At 42.0% G+C, this 18,151-nt stretch overlaps 1 protein-coding gene across 3 annotated transcripts in view; it reads right to left on the reverse strand.

The window, feature by feature from the left end:
* The window catches only part of EIPR1 (EARP complex and GARP complex interacting protein 1), a 181,762-nt gene that overhangs the window by 161,143 nt on the left and 2,468 nt on the right, over positions 1–18,151 (reverse strand). For 2 of the 3 annotated variants that reach the window (XM_050950897.1, XM_050950899.1), the window contains exon 2: positions 931–1,014. In XM_050950897.1, the coding sequence (XP_050806854.1) occupies positions 931–1,014 (84 nt within the window). Of the gene's footprint in view, positions 1–930; positions 1,015–15,177; positions 15,222–18,151 lie in introns of all 3 variants that reach the window. The other variant, XM_050950900.1, reaches the window with a different exon arrangement.

Below are 18,151 nucleotides of genomic sequence, written 5' to 3' on the forward strand. Positions count from 1 at the left end.
AAAAAAAATGAAAGCTGAGATTCTGGAGAATAAGATAGGCTTGAGAGAAGTGTCAGCACAGTGTAGCACCATGCACTTCCTGAATCCAAGCTCTGTTTGTGTGCTAAAGGTATTAGTGAATAAATACTGAAACTATTCTAATGTGAAAAATCAATGACTGTACTAACACTATGGGGTTTTTAAATTTGTTTTAGGGCTCCAGCCTGCCCTTCAATATAAAGGCACGTTCTAAAGTTAATCTTATAAAAAAGTCAGCTATTTCACAAGGACAGATTGGATAAAATAGGCAGAAGTGTATAGGCTGTATGTCACTGTAGCCCTGACTCCCTGCAGAAATACAGCGATGGAAGTTTTATGGATATTCACAGGCAAAAAATGAAGTTAGGCTCATGGGAATAGAGCTGTAGACAATTACTAATTAAAACCTAAAGGCACAGATCCTGCCAATACTTACACATACATGTCTTTAAGGAGTTCCACTGAATTAAATCATCAGGGCCTAACTATAATTTCAAAATGGACAGCAGGATTTTATTTTAATTGGGTTACCTGTTCTGCAGTTTAAAATGGTTCTACAAAATCAAAAGGAGTAACTTAGTACTAGAACTGGTCAAATAATATTTATTAAATAACTAATTTGATTTTGCAATTTCTCTCAAATAAGTTATGATAAACTTTTTTAAAATTATTCACCAGTCTTAGAAAATCAGGTGACTATGAAAATATATTAACCTTAAAAAAAAAAAAACAACCCACACATCTCATTCACCTAACTACTTATCAAAATGTGTACATTTTGTTCACATAATACATATTTTTAAAATAAACCATCTAATGCTCAAACTTGGCAGGAAAATGAAGTAATATACTGGTAAAAAAGTTAAAGAATATTCCTGATACTTAGCATGTATTATTCTGACAAAAGTTTACCTGATTATCATATTTGAGAGACTGTGTCCCAACCAAAAATCGAATTGCATCCGTTTCTGCTATCTGGGGTGTTAAAGCACGGGCCTAGCAAAAAAAAGAAAACCATTATAAAAAACACAAATGCAATACATTAATAATTTGTGAAAATCTTGGAAAATAAAAGACATCCCAGTTGATCACCTTAAGCACCAAACTTTTACATTGCATCTTTCTCCTGAACTTTATCTGTATTTAGGCTATTTGCCTACGTTTTTTAATGAAGGGATTGCTTCTCACATCTATACTCTGGGTGCTAAATAAATGATGTGCCCATATTTATTTAAAAACCAAAAACACAATTCAATGTTAAGGATTTCTCCCAGATTAATTCTTCTTAATGAACTCAGAAGCGTGAAACCTGGGAAGGAGGTTCAAAAATACTTAAGGTCACTGCAATGACAAAGGGCATCCTTGAACAAATTATTCAAAACAAACATTTTACACTTTTAAGTAAGATTCCTGAACCCACACGGAAAGTCACCAATTCATTCTTTTCCCTACTATTCACAGGAAAGCGCAAGCTAGAAGGAAAGAAGTTCTTGGTCTGCCTTGTTTTTCAACTTTAAGGCACTAAAGCTAAGGCCATATTAGAATGACCATCATGGAAATTATCATCCCCTACTTACACATTAAAAAGGCACAGTACTGGCAGTGATAATGCAGACATTCCTACCCTACCCTGCCAATTCCCTCAACCCTGCCATCAAAGGAGCTCCTCTCACAGGCAGAGGATATTTCAGCCTTTGGCCAGTTTGCTAAAGAGACCAATAAGATGCTGTAATAAAACCTCAAATAACTTTGGAATTCACAGCCCCACTTGCTCTTAAATATCCCAAACCTGTAGACACTCCAGGCATGCTGCAAAGCCCATATTTTTAAGCAGACATTTTGGAAGGACTGAGGTAGTTAGTAGCTCTGGCCACCTCCACTACATCCATTCTTTTTTGGCTGACATAGTTAAATGCTGGGGGATTAGGTGCTGTTTTATTTACAACAGCCTTATTGATTAAGAATCTATTTTTAATTGATAATTAAGGTGGCTAGAACTTTGGAGAGACATGCTTTTAAGAGTGTTATTATTTTATCTATTTCATTTCAACCACAAGTTAATTACAGAATAGTATTTTGTAAAAACACACTTAGATCTTCATTGAATAAAACAAGCAGTCCAACCATATTCTAGGGGGTTATGATCAGATTGGACCTGGAATTCAGAATTCATTCTGAAGCACCACTGAACAGATAAACATTTCAGATGCTAGACTGAACACTGATTTAGACAAAAAACTACATTTTCTACTTTAGATTTAAACCTGAGGTGAGTAACAAGTAAAATGAGTTTACTGGTCAAAAACTAGTACACAGTCAGCATTTAAACAAATCATAAATTGAGTAGAAATTTTGATTCAACGGACGGTTTGTTCTCAGTACATGCTAAACTCTGAAATAATAGAAATGAATCACTATGGATTTACGTCAGATCTATGCAATGAAACTTACATTACATCTACCTGCATTGGGTCTATACAGAGCTAATATTGCTAGTCTGTAGTGTTCAGTGACAGCAAGAAAGTTCACCAACAAGCTTTTAATTTTTATATAAAGTTTACAATGTGGATTTTCCCTCAGCCATGGTGAGAACTTCTTTTCATTTCAAATCCCCTGCCAAGTTCTTTTCATGAAAGCACCACTAGAAACAACCCAGTCATTACAAACCTCCTTCAACCAAATAGATTTAGGTTGTTTAACAAGTGGAATAGAACAGAACAACAACAAAAAAGTTATCCTGGGTCTTTCATGAAATAAAGAAATACTGGTAAGAACTTTGTTTCCTTATCTTTAAAGAGCCTCTTCTTCAAAGCAGTTTAGGCTCAAGGTGCACTTTAAAATAAAAGAAAAGAAAAGAAAAGAAAAGAAAGAGAGAATGTCACCATCTCCTGACATTTGTCTATGTACAATCAACTTTTTCTTCTTCCTCCCCCTCTAAAAAAAAATTGGAAATTGTATTTTTCCCCCACTCTACTGAAAATATGAAAAGTTTGGGTTAAATATCTGGAACTGTAATACATTTCAAAATAAAGAACTGACTTCCTACATGTTATCCTCATTCAAAGAATGGAAAATGCATCTGTGGGTTTATCAGATTCAGATTTGTCAATAGGGGCTTAACAGTACCTGAAACAGTTTGATTCTTAATAGAGATAATGGACCTTCAGATGGCTCATGCACAAGTATGCAAATCTGTTATTTTTATTGTGCCTACTCAGGCAGGTTGATTCAGAGAAAGTCACAACAACAAAACAAATAGCTATTGGTGTGCAGAAATTTCTGCCTACTATGCTGACCAATATTGCCTCTTGTTTGTGTATATCCATCTGTTGTCATCTTAGACTTAAATTGTAAGCTCCTTGGGGCAAGGACTTTCTTTGTGTGTGTTTGTACAGCACCTAGCACAATGGAGTCCTGATCCATAATTTGGGCTCCTCGGTGCTAGAGCAATACAAATAAATAAATGATCAACAGGTGATAGAGGTACTTCAGATGGAAAGGACATTTGCTTTGAGCATGTGGTCAATGTATAGGAGAGTAGTACTTCAAGCTTTGGCAACTGATGGTCTAAGCTCCCCTCCCCTACCTTAATGATAAGCCTTGATATTGAGTCACTGTGCATTGCTGCTGTCCTCCTCCACTTGAAGCATGCGCAGCCTAATCACCAGAAAGCTTGAGATACAGAAAACCTCAGCCCCATAATCATATCTGCAATTGAATAGGTATAGGTAGACCCTAGCTAATACTGAAACACAATGGTTATACTGAAAAGCATATGAACCAGAGACATAATCTAGTCAAGTGAATAAAATGAATTGGCATTTTCATTTACTGCATCCTAAAGCAGTTTATAGAGCCATGAATTACATACCTGGAGAGGAATAACCATATGCATGCAAAAACGTGTCTATAATGCATCATCTGTTTCCAAGGCAGTAAAACTATCATACTTTTAGTACCAGCAGTATGAGCTCTGAATCAATTTAAAACAGTCCTTCCACCCCTCCACTACAGCCAAAAAGGAGACAAGATATTACTTCAAGAAAACAAAGATTTGAGAGGTCACTGGGCATGGGGTGGTGGGCAGTGTGTAAAATCACTAAAAAGAAAAGTCTGACCTAAAATGAGGTCTGTGTAAGTTCATCTCTCTCACCAACAGAAGTTGGTCCAATAAAAGATATTACCTAACCCACCTTGTCTTTCTACCAGAGGGCCTTATTACATTAAACATTCCAGAACTCCTATGCCAAAGTAGATGTGATGTTATCCAGTTATCAAGAAAAAGCTATTTGGGTAACTACCTCTGACCCTGGCAGTTTCAGATCAATTAAATAGAAACAAAAATTTAAAAATGTGTGCACTAAATGGTTACATAGTGCTGATGTGTGCTTTTAAAGAGCTATTGATGTTTTCCATGCCAGAGATGGCTGCAATTCAGTGTTTTAAAGAGTTATGTATATATAGTAAAATTTATGTTTGCTAGTCACCAAAAGAGGATTCCCATAACCCTGGCAGGCAGGGGGAAGAGACTTTTATCTCACCCTGGCTGGTCATGTGCAAATTAAGTATCGTACAGTTAACAATGGACACCCATTTACAGTAAGAGAAGCATTTAAAAAGACTTGGACAGTTCAACTTAAAAAATGAGACAAGTAAGGACACATATGATAGAGGTTATAAAAATCATGAATGGCATGGAGAAAGTCAATAAGGAAGTGTTATTTACCCCTTCACATAACACAAGAACCAAGGTCACCCAATGAAATAGGCAGCAGGTGTAAAACACAAAGAAGTACTCCTGCACACAATGCACCGTCAACCTGCGGAACTTATTGCTGTGGAATGTTGTGAAGGCCAAAAGTATGGCAGGTTCAAAAAAGAACTAGGTAAGTTCATGGAGGATAGGTCCATCAATGGCTATTAGACAAGACCAGTGGTCCCCAACCTTTTCCTCGGGTGGACGCCAGACGAAGGACTGTGGCAGCGGTGGAGCACCTGCCGAAATGCTGCTGAATTTCTGCAGCATTTTGGCAGTGACGCCTCTCAATGACGTCACTTGCCACCGACAAGTGATGTCATCAAGAGGCGTCGCCGCTGAAAATGCTGCCGAATTTCTGCAGCATTTTGGCAGCGGCGCCTCTCAATGACGTCACTTGCCGCCAAGTGATGTCATCAAGAGGTGTTGCCGCTGAAATGCTGCAGAAATTCGGCAGCATTTCGGCAGATGCTCCACCATCGGCCAGGACACGGGCGCATTTAGATGCACCCGAGGGCACCGCGTTGGGGACCCCTAGACAAGACAGTCAAGGATGCATCCCCATGGTCTGGATGTCCCTAAACCTCTGACTGCCAGAAGCTGGGACTAGAGACAGAGGACGGAACACTCGATAACTTCCCTGTTATGTTAATTCCCTTTGACGCATTTGGCACCAGACACTGTCCGAAGACAGGGTACTGGGCAAGATTAACCATTGGTCTGGCCCAGTATGACCATTTTTATGTTCTCAGAGTCGGAGCAAAATGTTAATCAATAGATTGTGAAGGCTGAAGGAAAAAACAAAAATAGCATAAGTTACCCTGCTTCGGAATAAGACAATGAACTTTTGAAACTATATCTGGGGTGCAGATGAAAACCCAAAGTATTCCTTCAATCTCTGAGGACAAGCTGCCAGCAAGCTTGATTTTATGAGTTGGTATCTCAGACAACCTAGTTAAAAATGTTGAGAAAAGGACATGAGGCAAGCTATTTTGCAGAAGATAGTGAAATGCCTTATTAGTTAAGTTTAGGCTTTAGAAAGTGTGTTATGATTTTATTTTATATATAACCATTTGTTTCCAATATTCTCTATCACTTGTACCTCTGTTCTTTGATAATAAATTTCTTATTGTTTTCACTATCTAATTGCTGTATGTTAAGTAGAGTAGTGATACTGAGTTCAATTTTACAAGCTGATGTGTACTATTCCTTGAGGAACAGTGGATCTAAGAGTTCCAAGAATGCTCAGGGGAACAAGGGTTGAGCACTCCAGAAGGGATGGTTGGAGGACTCCGAAGTTGGTGTGTGCCTATCACCAGCCCGTAGAGAGAGAGCGAGGTCTAGAAGGTAGTGCTTGTGTTGTCTGAGGCTGGAGGTTTCAAGGAACTGATCCACAGCAGGCACAGACAAGACTTCCTCAAGCTAAGGGCAGGTGGCGGCCAGGTCCCTCACAACCCTCAGTACCCATAGGAAGTGTCACAGTTTCCTCAATCATTGTATCACCTTCTCCTTCAAAGGCAAGTTTACAGATCCTTTCAAGAAATGTCTCATATTTGACACAACCAGAGAATTTAACCTTTTTCTCCCTCACTCCCCTCTCCCAAAGCAGCTTAGATTGGCACAGTCTAACCCTGGCAAAATTACCTTTCATCTACATGGAGCTGAATGGTGGTAAAACGAACAAGGATAACTTTTGCTTTGGAGACAAATTAGTGACCCAGGAAAGTTCCGAGTCCAAGAAACAGAAATCCTGGCCCACGACAAACCCTAGACTCCTGAATGGTAGAGAAAGACATCAGTGGCAGCCACACAATGTCAGTAGACCCCATTAAATAAACTAGTGATAACCAGGAGGATAGGATTTTTCAGAAGTGCTCAGCATTGGCCTAAATTTGATACTTCTGAAGTCAATGGGAGTTTACTATCGATTTCAACGAAAGCAGAGTTAGGTCAACACAGAGAGCTTTGGTCTAAACAATAACGCACCCGTTTTTGAAGACAAACTTCAGTCCCTGAGTTATGTAAAAAGAGTAGATATGAGGAGCAGCACTAACTATTAGAAAAAGAAGCTCTGTACACTAAACAACTGTTGGTCTAACTATGAATTATTATTGATTAAAATAATATTCCGGTCTCTTTACCCTATTCCAACAATAAGAGAACTATAGAACTGGAAGGAACCTCAAGAGGTCACCTAGTCCAGCGCACTACATTGAGGCAGCACCAGATATACCTTAGATCATCCCTGACAGGCATTTGTCTAACTTATTCTTAAAAACCTCCAGTGGTGGGGATTCCACAATGTCTACTCCTGGGAAACGTCTGTGCACTATGCACACTCAGAATTCACGGCCCCCACGGATTTCTTTGCTTCTCCACAGAAAAATGGCTGCTGACACAAAAGAAAAGGGGAGCCACAAGGGCAGTAATGTGTCCCTCCCCAGCAGTGCAGGCACATCATTTTGGGTGCCCGGAGCAGCCGGCAGAGAGGTAAGCCACTGCAGGAGATGGGGAGGAGGAGAAGAGAGGAAGGTGGTGTTGAAGACACCCCAGCCAGTGGCTCCTACCGTGCGCCAGGCTAGTCCCAGCTGGGTGGAGGGCAGGGGAGGACAGAACTTCCTCTTTCCCTGCAAGAAGCAGATGGGACCAGGTCAGACCCACCCGCAGAAATCTCCCCCGTTGCAAGAAGCACCACTCCACAACCCTCCCCTCACCACTTCCTGCCCCCATCGCTCATCAGCCATGGAGGGAGGGGTCATTGTACAGGGAGCTGCTCCCTCATCCGCACAAACCCTGTGCGTCCCGACCTCGTCATACCCAAAACCCCCATGCCAAAAGTCACTCTCCCATACCCAGAATCCCATCACCAAGCCCCCTGCACCAAAACGTCCACCACACCAAGCCTCACTCCCTGCACCCAGACCCCCCACTGAGCTCTACCACCCTGCATCTGGACCATCTCCTGCTGAGCCCCTTGCACTGAAAATCCCACACTGATGAGCCCCACCCTCCCTGCACCTGGACAACCCAGTGAGCTCCCTTGAGACCTTCACCCCAATGAGCCCCAACCAGCTGCACTCAGACCCCCCACCTGCCAAGCCCCACTCCCCCTCACTCAAAGCCCAACACACAAGCCAAGCCCCATCCCCCCAGACCGTCCCTGCTAAGCCCCAACCACCTGGGCCTCTCTGCAGAGTCCCATTCCTGTCTGCACTCGGACCCTCCAGTGAGCGATCCGCACACACACTGCCCCACACAGAACCCTTTCATTCCACACCTGGATCCCCACACACTAAGCTCTTCCACACTTGGATTCTGCCGGGCTGAATCTGCCTGACCCACCCCTAGATCTGGGGCCAGAGCTGGGCATGCATGCAAGACTCTGTCCCTCTCTCTTGCTATCACATGCCCAGGTTTTTTAACCTTTTCTCATAGGTCAGGTTTTCTAAACCTTTTATCATTTTTGTTGCTCTCCCGTGGACGCTCTCTAATTTGTCCACATCTCTCTTAAAGTGGGGCACCTAGAACTGGACATAGTACATCAGATGAGGCTTCACTAGCACCAAATAGAGCAGGACTGTTACCTCCTGTGTGTTACATGTGACACTCTTGTTTGTACTCCCCAGACATATTAGCCTTTTTTTTTTTTGCGCAACTGCAAAGAAAGGTGACAAATCTTAGAAAGTGTCCCAGATTGAAGTGTAAATATAGCATAGGGAACAAGACCTGGGAGATGGGTTGGAAACAGGAGGGAGCACGGGCTATAATTGCAGAGAGAAAGGAGGGTCAGGGCAAAGCTGGGAGGCAAGATCAAACCAGTATCTTAGATGCCTATATACAAATGCAAGAAGTATGGGTAATAAGCAGGAAGAACTGGAAGTGCTAATAAATAAATACAACTATGACATGGTTGGCATTACTGAAACTTGGTGGGATAATACACACGACTGGAATGTTGGTGTGGATGGGTATAGTTTGCTCAGGAAGGATAGACAGGGGAAAAAGGGAGGAGGTGTTGCCTTATATATTAAAAATGTACACACTTGGACTGAGGTGGAGATGGACATAGGAGACGGAAGTGTTAGTTAGGCTAAAAGGGGTAAAAAACACGGGTGATGTCGTGCTGGGAGTCTACTACAGGCCACCTAATCAGGTGGAAGAGGTGGATGAGGCTTTTTTCAAACAACTAACAAAATCATCCAAAGCCCAAGATTTGGTGGTGATGGGGGACTTCAACTATTCAGATATATGTTGGGAAAATAATACCGCGGGGCACAGACTCTCCAATAAGTTCCTGGACTGCGTTGCAGACAACTTTTTATTTCAGAAAGTTGAAAAAGCTACTGGGGGGAAGCTGTTCTAGACTTGATTTTAACAAATAGGGAGGAACTTGTTGAGAATTTGAAAGTAGAAGGAAGCTTGGGTGAAAGTGATCATGAAATCATAGAGTTTGCAATTCTAAGGAAGGGTAGAAGGGAGTACAGCAGAATAGAGACAATGGATTTCAGGAAGGCAGATTTTGGTAAGCTCAGAGAGCTGATAGGTAAGGTCCCATGGGAATCAAGACTGAGGGGAAAAACAACTGAGGAGAGTTGGCAGTTTTTCAAAGGAACACTATTAAGGGCCCAAAAGCAAGCTATTCCGATGGTTAGGAAAGATAGAAAATGTGGCAAAAGACCACCTTGGCTTAACCACGAGATCTTGCGTGACCTACAAAATAAAAAGGCATCATATAAAAAATGGAAACTAGGTCAGATTACAAAGGATGAATATAGGCAAATAACACAGGAATGCAGAGGCAAGATTAGAAAGGCAAAGGCAAAAAATGAATTCAAACTAGCTATAGGAATAAAGGGAAACAAGAAGACTTTTTATCAATACATTAGAAGCAAGAGGAAGACCAAGGACAGGGTAGGCCCACTGCTCAGTGAGGAGGGGGAAACAGTAACGGGAGACTTGGAAATGGCAGAGATGCTTGATGACTTCTTTGTTTCGGTCTTCACTGAGAAGTCTGAAGGAATGTCTAATATAGTGAACGCTTATGGGAAGAGGGTAGGTTTAGAAGATAAAATAAAAAAAGAGCAAGTAAAAAATCACTTAGAAAAGTTAGATGCCTGCAAGTCACCAGGGCCTGATGAAACGCATCCTAGAATACTCAAGGAGTTAATAGAAGAGGTATCTGAGCCTCTAGCTATTATCTTTGGGAAATCATGGGAGACAGGGGATATTCCAGAAGACTGGAAGGGGGCAGATATAGTGCCCATCTATAAAAAGGGAAATAAAAACAACCCAGGAAACTACAGACCAGTTAGTTTAACTTCTGTGCCAGGGAAGATAATGGAGCAAGTAATTAAAGAAATCATCTGCAAACACTTGGAAGGTGGTAAGATGATAGGGAATAGCCAGCATGGATTTGTAAAGAACAAATCGTGTCAAACTAATCTGATAGCGTTCTTTGATAGGATAACGAGCCTTGTGGATAAGGGAGAAGCAGTGGATGTGATATACCTAGACTTTAGTAAGGCATTTGATACGGTCTCGCATGATATTCTTATAGATAAACTAGGAAAGTACAATTTAGATGGGGCTACTATAAGGTGGGTGCATAACTGGCTGGATAACCGTACTCAGAGAGTAGTTATTAATGGCTCCCAATCCTGCTGGAAAGGTATAACAAGTGGGGTTCCGCAGGGGTCTGTTTTGGGACTGGCTCTGTTCAATATCTTCATCAACGATTTAGATGTTAGCATAGAAAGTACGCTTATTAAGTTTGCGGACGATACCAAACTGGGAGGGATTGCAACTGCTTTGGAGGACAGGGTCAAAATTCAAAATGATCTGGACAAATTGGAGAAATGGTCTGAGGTAAACAGGATGAAGTTCAATAAAGATAAATGCAAAGTGCTCCACTTAGGAAGAAACAATCAGTTTCACACATACAGAATGGGAAGAGACTGTCTAGGAAGGAGTATGGCAGAAAGAGATCTAGGGGTCATAGTAGACCACAAGCTTAATATGAGTCAACAGTGTGATACTGTTGCAAAAAAAGCAAACGTGATTCTGGGATGCATTAACAGGTGTGTTGTAAACAAGACACGAGAAGTCATTCTTCCGCTTTACTCTGCGCTGGTCAGGCCTCAGCTGGAGTATTGTGTCCAGTTCTGGGCACCGCATTTCAAGAAAGATGTGGAGAAATTGGAGAGGGTCCAGAGAAGAGCAACAAGAATGATTTAAGGTCTTGAGAACATGACCTATGAAGGAAGGCTGAAGGAATTGGGTTTGTTTAGTTTGGAAAAGAGAAGACTGAGAGGGGACATGATAGCAGTTTTCAGGTATCTAAAAGGGTGTCATCAGGAGGAGGGAGAAAACTTGTTCACCTTAGCCTCCAATGATAGAACAAGAAGCAATGGGCTTAAACTGCAGCAAGGGAAATTTAGGTTGGACATTAGGAAAAAGTTTCTAACTGTCAGGGTAGTTAAACACTGGAATAGATTCCCTAGGGAAGTTGTGGAATCTCCATCTCTGGAGATATTTAAGAGTAGGTTAGATAAATGTCTATTAGGGATGGTCTAGACAATATTTGGTCCTGCCATGAGGGCAGGGGACTGGACTCGATGACCTCTCGAGGTCCCTTCCAGTCCTAGAGTCTATGAATCTATGAATCTATTTGGAAAAAATTGATAAATTAAACAGTAATAAGTCACCAGGATCAGATGGACCCAAGTCTTCTGAAGGAACTCAAATATGAAATTGCAGAATTACTAACTGTGGTATGCAATCTATCACTAAAATCAGCCTATGTACCAGATGACTACCAGATAGCTAATAGCACTCCAATTTTTAAAAGAGGATTCTGAGGTGATCAAGGCAATTACTGGCCAGTCAGTCTATCTTCAGTAACAGGCAGACTGGTTGAAACTATAGTAAAGAACAGAATTATCAGACACATAGATGAACACAATATGTTTGTGAAGAACCAATATGACTTTTGTAAAGGGAAATCATGCCTCACCAATCTATTAGAATTCTTGGGGGAAGAGGGGGCGTCAACAAACATGTGGACAAGGGTGAGCCAGTGGACATAGGGTATTTAGATTTTCAGAAAGCCTTTGACAACGTCCCTCACGAAAGGCTCTAAAGCAAAGTAGGCAGTCATGGGATAAGAGGGAAAGTCTGCTCATGGATCAGTAACTGGTTAAAAGATAGGAAACAAAGGGTAGGAATAAAAGGTCAATTTTCACAGTTCAGCTTACAGATAGAAGCATGGACTAAGTTTCAGCAAGTTTTGTTTTGCAACAATGCTAATTTTCAACTTTTAAGCTTACAAAGCAAAAGACTCTCCCAATGTATGTCTTTTAAGACTTGAAACATATGAGCTTTCCAGATAAAATTTTACTGAAGTCACTCTCCACAACATGAGAAGGGAACCTCTCAAGGTATAGAGGAGAAAGAGGAGAAGCCTAGACAACAGTTAATTTAGGATTACTGTACATTTTAATTATCACTTGAAAAAGTTCCATATTAGGTTTCTATACCATCACGGTAGGATCTGAGCTGAAAAAGTTCAGTTATGGTTTTGTACTGAAAGAAAACCGGGCAAACCAAATTCTTAATTCACAACTATTCTAATCCAAGGTGGGCAAAGAGAAGGAAGAGATAAGAGGAGCATTTAAATAATAGATTAAAATCTAATCTGTGGGCCAATAGTGTTTGTTGTTATTTTTAAATGCTGTTCTAACTACACTTCTACCCCGATATAACGCGAATTGGGATATAACACAGTAAAGCAGCGCTCCAGGGGTGCGGGGCTGTGTACTCTGGCAGATCAAAGCAAGTTTGATATAATGCAGTTTCACCTATAACATCGTAAGATTTTTTGGCTCCCAAGGACAGCGTTATATTGGGGCAGAGATGTAATAAAGAACATGGGTTTTAAACTGCCATATTTTGGGGAAGAAGGTCTGAAAATACATGTAGAAAACTTATTTTAAGCATTTTTTCCATTTTATCTATTCTCTCCAACACTCTAACCCATAGATTTACTTTTAGTATTTTGCTAGTGGTAAAAGTTTGGGGACTGATATAGTTATACCTAGAATAACTGATATAGTTATACCTAGAATTTTAGATATTCTAAAATAACCTTTCAGGAAGAGACTTTGTAGTTAATGAGACTTCTGGGATAACTCAATCTTTAGTCTACCTGAATTAGAAGATTATAGGTCAGTAGTTCAAATTCAACCCAAGTAGGTAGTATTGAAAAGTCAATGGTACATGATGGAGTTTGGCAGCATGCATAAAGCAAGTTTGTAGTCTTTGTCCACCACAAATACCACTACACCACAGCTGATACCCTTCTCAGCAGAGGCCAAGACAAAGGTGAGTATGATGTTGAGACACACTGACAGGGCAACATACGGAAATTTGTCCTGGTGCTGCACCTGTTTGCAGATAACTTCAGACAAGAGGACATTTTAGCAACTTAAAAAAAAAAAATCTTTCTAACCCTTTGGGAATTCTGGATCATTACTCAAATATCCAAACATTCATGGGGCAGCCAGTCTGGAAATGTCATCATTCTAAAAGCAAAACTACTTCATAATGGATTCTGTATAATGATGTGCCCTATTTCTCAGGTCTTCTCTCTTTACAGCCTTCTAGCTTTAAGCAAGCCTGTTGAAACAAGTGGGAAATATGATTGGAACAGATCTCTTAGGACATGCAGTACTAAATTTAAAAACTGTTAGATACCAAAAGCTAACTTAACGTAGCTTTATTAGCATTATTCAGTTCTACATTTGCCTGGGATCTGACTCTGTGAGAAGAGAAGAGCCACTGTTAATTCCAGGCATAGAAGGGAACGGCAGCCCAAGGATGGAGTTGATCTGCCTTGGAGAAACCAGCAAACAGCAGTAGCCAAAGCCCAATCAGGCAGTTAGCAATTAGCCCTATAGGAAAGACAAGACAGACCAGAGTCGACATTCATTTGGCTAAGGAATGTACTGTATAAAGAGGGCACAAACGCAGGAACTCTACTTACGCTGGGCAGCATGGGACTGAGGCTTAGAACTGCCATTCATGAACAAATAGAAATGTTTGTGGCTTAGATCCAAGGCCCTGTGTACTATGAGATTATGTGGCTGCATAATTCTTTTTTGTAAGGCTGCCACATAAAGGGATGTCAGAGGCTTGGCAGCTGGGGAGCCTGGAAGTAACTGAAGGAGCCAAACAAAATACAGGCAACTGAAAGAAGCACTTGCATTAGCAGAATTTAAGAGCTCTCCAGAAGAGGTATTTCCCCCAAACTGCAGTGCTTCCTCAGTGCACCAGGAGAGGTTACATCAAAAGCTCTACCAAAGTGGAGCTGGGGATGGCTCCTTTCCTATGTGCCTTAGGAGAGGGAATGAGTCTATCCTCTGGCATTCATATTTATTTATAGGAATTTCTATGGCACTCAATTTAATACCAAAGCGCTTTACAAACTTGAATTTATTCATATGAAAAACAAAACAAGCAAAAGTTATACTTAAAAATATTAGGCTCATTTTACAAATAGGAAACCTGAGGCACAGAGAAGTTAAGTGGCTTGCTTACGGTCACACTGTAAGTCTATGGAGGCCAGAAATATCTAGGAATAATACTGTAGTCTGTGAGCTCCTTTGTGCCATAACCGCAAAACAATGCACCTGTGCACCCCATTCCAAAACTGCTCCAGAGCAGAGCTCTGCCACATAGATAGACACTTCCTCCTGCTCACCATTAACTTTTACAAATTCCTGGTTAGAACTACATTCTCAGAAAGTCCATTGCCCTCTATGCTCCCAACCAGACCTAATTCCAGGAGATCCTCTCCTAGCATCTGCTGCATATTTCCCAGAGAGTAAGTGGAATAGCTCAGTGCAGACTTTTGAACAATAGTTAGGATGAGATCTAAACAATGTCACTAGAAACCTTTGTCACACAATTTACAGTTTATATCAGATAGTACTTTGCTTAGAACACAGTACACAGTCTGTGATACAAAATAAGAGACTAACAGCTAGAGGTATTTAGGCATTTAATGCCCTTTAAAATCTGTAGTTATCAACCCTGAAGAAATAGGACGACGTATAGCCTCTGTGATCCAATCACATAATGATAAGGTTATGATAGCCAGACTTGAGCAGATTTAGCATCCAATGGTGTACAAACAAAAACAGCCCCATGCTCTATTGACAATAAAAGTGAATACAACTAACATCTGTTAGTCTATAAGGTGACACAGGACTCTTTGCTGCTTTTACAGATCCAGACTAACACAGCTATCGCTCTGATACTTAACTGAATGGAAGGTGGCCAGATAGGGCAACAGGGCTGATACAGAGAATCATCACTAATAATGCATCATTAAACCATTCACTTGCCTTTTCTTGGACCATTTCAGTTTTGGGACTTGCAAAAAACAATCCTGTTGTGACATGAAAACACAATGATATGATAAGTAATTCTTCCTTGTGGGATAAATTCATAAAGGCGGACACTATAGCTTTGATGAATGGTGAAGTATCACAAGATTTATTTCAGTTTTCTTCATGAGCCATGTAGGCTGCCTGTCCTGCAAGGAGCCCGGGTCTCCCCACTCTGCAGGAGAGAGAAGCAACGAAGGGCATATACACCTCTACCCCGATATAACGCAATCTGATAGAACGCGGGTTCACATACAACTTGGTAAAGCTCTGACACGCTGCTCTGAGCAGCATGTTAAGGGTGTCAGCCCAGGCCATGGCTGAGGGGGTTGATAAGGGGCAGAGGGTCTTGGGGGCAGTCAGAGGCTCCTCCCACCCAGGGTCTTGGGGGCGAGCTGTGGAAGGGCACTTTTGGGAGCCCCACAGTCCCAGAGTGGCCCAGGGGATTAGCGGGGGACTGGGAGCAGCCAGCTCTGCTTCCCTCGCCCCGGCCCCAGCTGTATCGCTCGGGGGACGGGGCTTGGGGGAAGGAAACCCCCTGACCCCCTGCACTCACCAGCAGCAGCGGAAGCAGAGCAGCCCAGCCCCAGCCCACTCCACTCCGCCAACTCCCTGCTGCACTGCTCCACTTCCCACCGCAGGTGAGTGCAGGACCTTTCCCCAGCTGCCCCCCAGCGACATGGCTGGGGCTGGGGCACGGAAAGCGGAGCAAGCTGGGGCCACGTCACTCCGCTTCCCGCCGCAGGTGAGTGCAGGGGAGCATCCTTTCCCCAACCTCTCTGCAATCACTGAGGGAACAAGGAACGGGGGGGGGGGGGCGCGAGGGGAGGGCAAAGCAAGTTTGATACAACGCGGTCTCACCTATAAGGCGGTGAGATTTTTTTTTTTGTCTCCCGAGGACCATGTTATATCGGGGTAGAGGTGTACCTTCAGAAATTGTTGGCATTTCTCTTCCCCTGCCCAGACTGAGGCCAAGTGCTCTCTGTGACTGCACTGTAAGGAGGCCACTCAGTATGAGCCAGGGCTGTGAAGGAGGTTGACGGGGGTGAAACTGTAACTTACAAATTCTATTCTTTTGACTATTTGTCCATAGCTCTATAGCAGTTGGTCTATCCTGTCTATTGGGGTACGTCCAGACTACCCGCCGCATCGGGTAGACCAGGCCTTAGTCTATTAGATTGTAAACTCTTCAGCACAGGGACTAGTCTATTCTATGTCCGTACATTGCCTTGCATAATACGACCCACCCAGCGAGAGCACTAAAGAATATAAATAAATAAAACTAATAAGATACAGAACACTAGTTATTAAATAAAATTGGCCACACTGTACTTAGTGCCTTCAAAAGTTTTTTTTCTCCTGCTAATGATAGCGCATCTCAATTGATTAGACTCTTCCTGTTGGTATGCATACTTCCGCCTTTTCATGTTCTCTGTATGTATAAATATCTCCTGTCTGTGTGTTCCATTCTATGCAACCGAAGAAGTGAGCTGTAGCTCATGAAAGCTCATGCTGAAATAAATTTGTTAGTCTCTAAGGTGCCAAAGTACTCCTGTTCTTTTTGCGGATACAGACTAACACGGCTGCTACTCTGAAACCTGTCATTATGCAAGGCACTGCATTTAGCTGTATGGAGTGGAAATCCATCAACTACATGAAAAAACTCGTACAGATACAGACAGACATCATCTTCCTTTCCAAATGCAAACAGATGGACATCATACCAAAAGGACTAAAGGTAAAAAATCCATTACAATCTACATATCACACAGACTATGCTGACAGATTGTGCCACACACTCTCAAAGAAACTGCGAAACCACCTGATCAACATCCTATACAGCAAACGGGAAGATTAAGACTGAACTCTCAAAACTAGATACTCTCATGAAAAACCAACCTACACAAACTTCCTCATGGATAGACTTTACAAAAACTAGACAAGTCATTTACAACACAAACTTTGCTTCTCTACAAAAGAAAAAGGACACTAAACTGTCTAAACTGCTACATGGCACAAGAAACCACAACAGTAGCTCCCTTAACCCACCCAACAATATTGTTAATCTTTCCAGCTATTCTCTTAGCCCAGCAGAAGAATCTGTCCTATCCTGAGGCCTCTCCTTTTGTCCTTCCAGACCCAAGAACATGATACAGTTCTACGGTGACCTAGAATCCTACTTTCACAGTCTCTGACTCAAAGAATACTTCCAACACACCTCTGAACAACATACTAACCCACAGAATCCTTCCTGCCAACGCTATAATAAAAAGGATTCTGCATGGACTCCTCCTGAGGGTCGAAACAACAGACTGGAATTCTACATAGATTGCTTCCATCAACGTGCACGGGCTGAAATTGTGGAAAAGCAGCATCACTTGCCCCATAACCTAAGCCGTGCTGAACACAATGCCATCAACAGCCTCAAGAACAACTCTGACATCATAATCAAAAAGGCTGACAAAGGAGGTGCTATCGTCATCATGAATAGGTCGGAATATGAACAAGAGGCTGCTACGCAGCTCTCTAACTCCACATTCTACACGCCATTACCCTCTGATGATTACCAAAAGAAAGTACACCATCTGCTCAAAAACCTCCCTGAGAAAGCACAGGAACAGATCTGTACAGACACATGCCTAGAACCCCAACCAGGTGTATTCTATTTGCTATCCAAGATCCATAAACCTGGAAATCCTGGATGCCCCATCATCTCAAGCATTGGCACCTTAACAGCAGGATTGTCTGGCTATGTGGACTCTCTCCTCAGGCCCTATGCTACCAGCACCCCCAGCTATCTTCGAGACACCACTGACTTCCTGAGGAAACTACAATCCATCGGTGATCTTCCAGAAAACACCATCCTGGCCACTATGGATGTGGAAGCTCTCTACACCAACATTCCACACAAAGATGAACTACAAGCCATCAG

Source organism: Gopherus flavomarginatus, chromosome 4 (genome assembly GCF_025201925.1).
Source record: "Gopherus flavomarginatus isolate rGopFla2 chromosome 4, rGopFla2.mat.asm, whole genome shotgun sequence".
NCBI classification, from domain to species: Eukaryota; Metazoa; Chordata; order Testudines; family Testudinidae; genus Gopherus; species Gopherus flavomarginatus.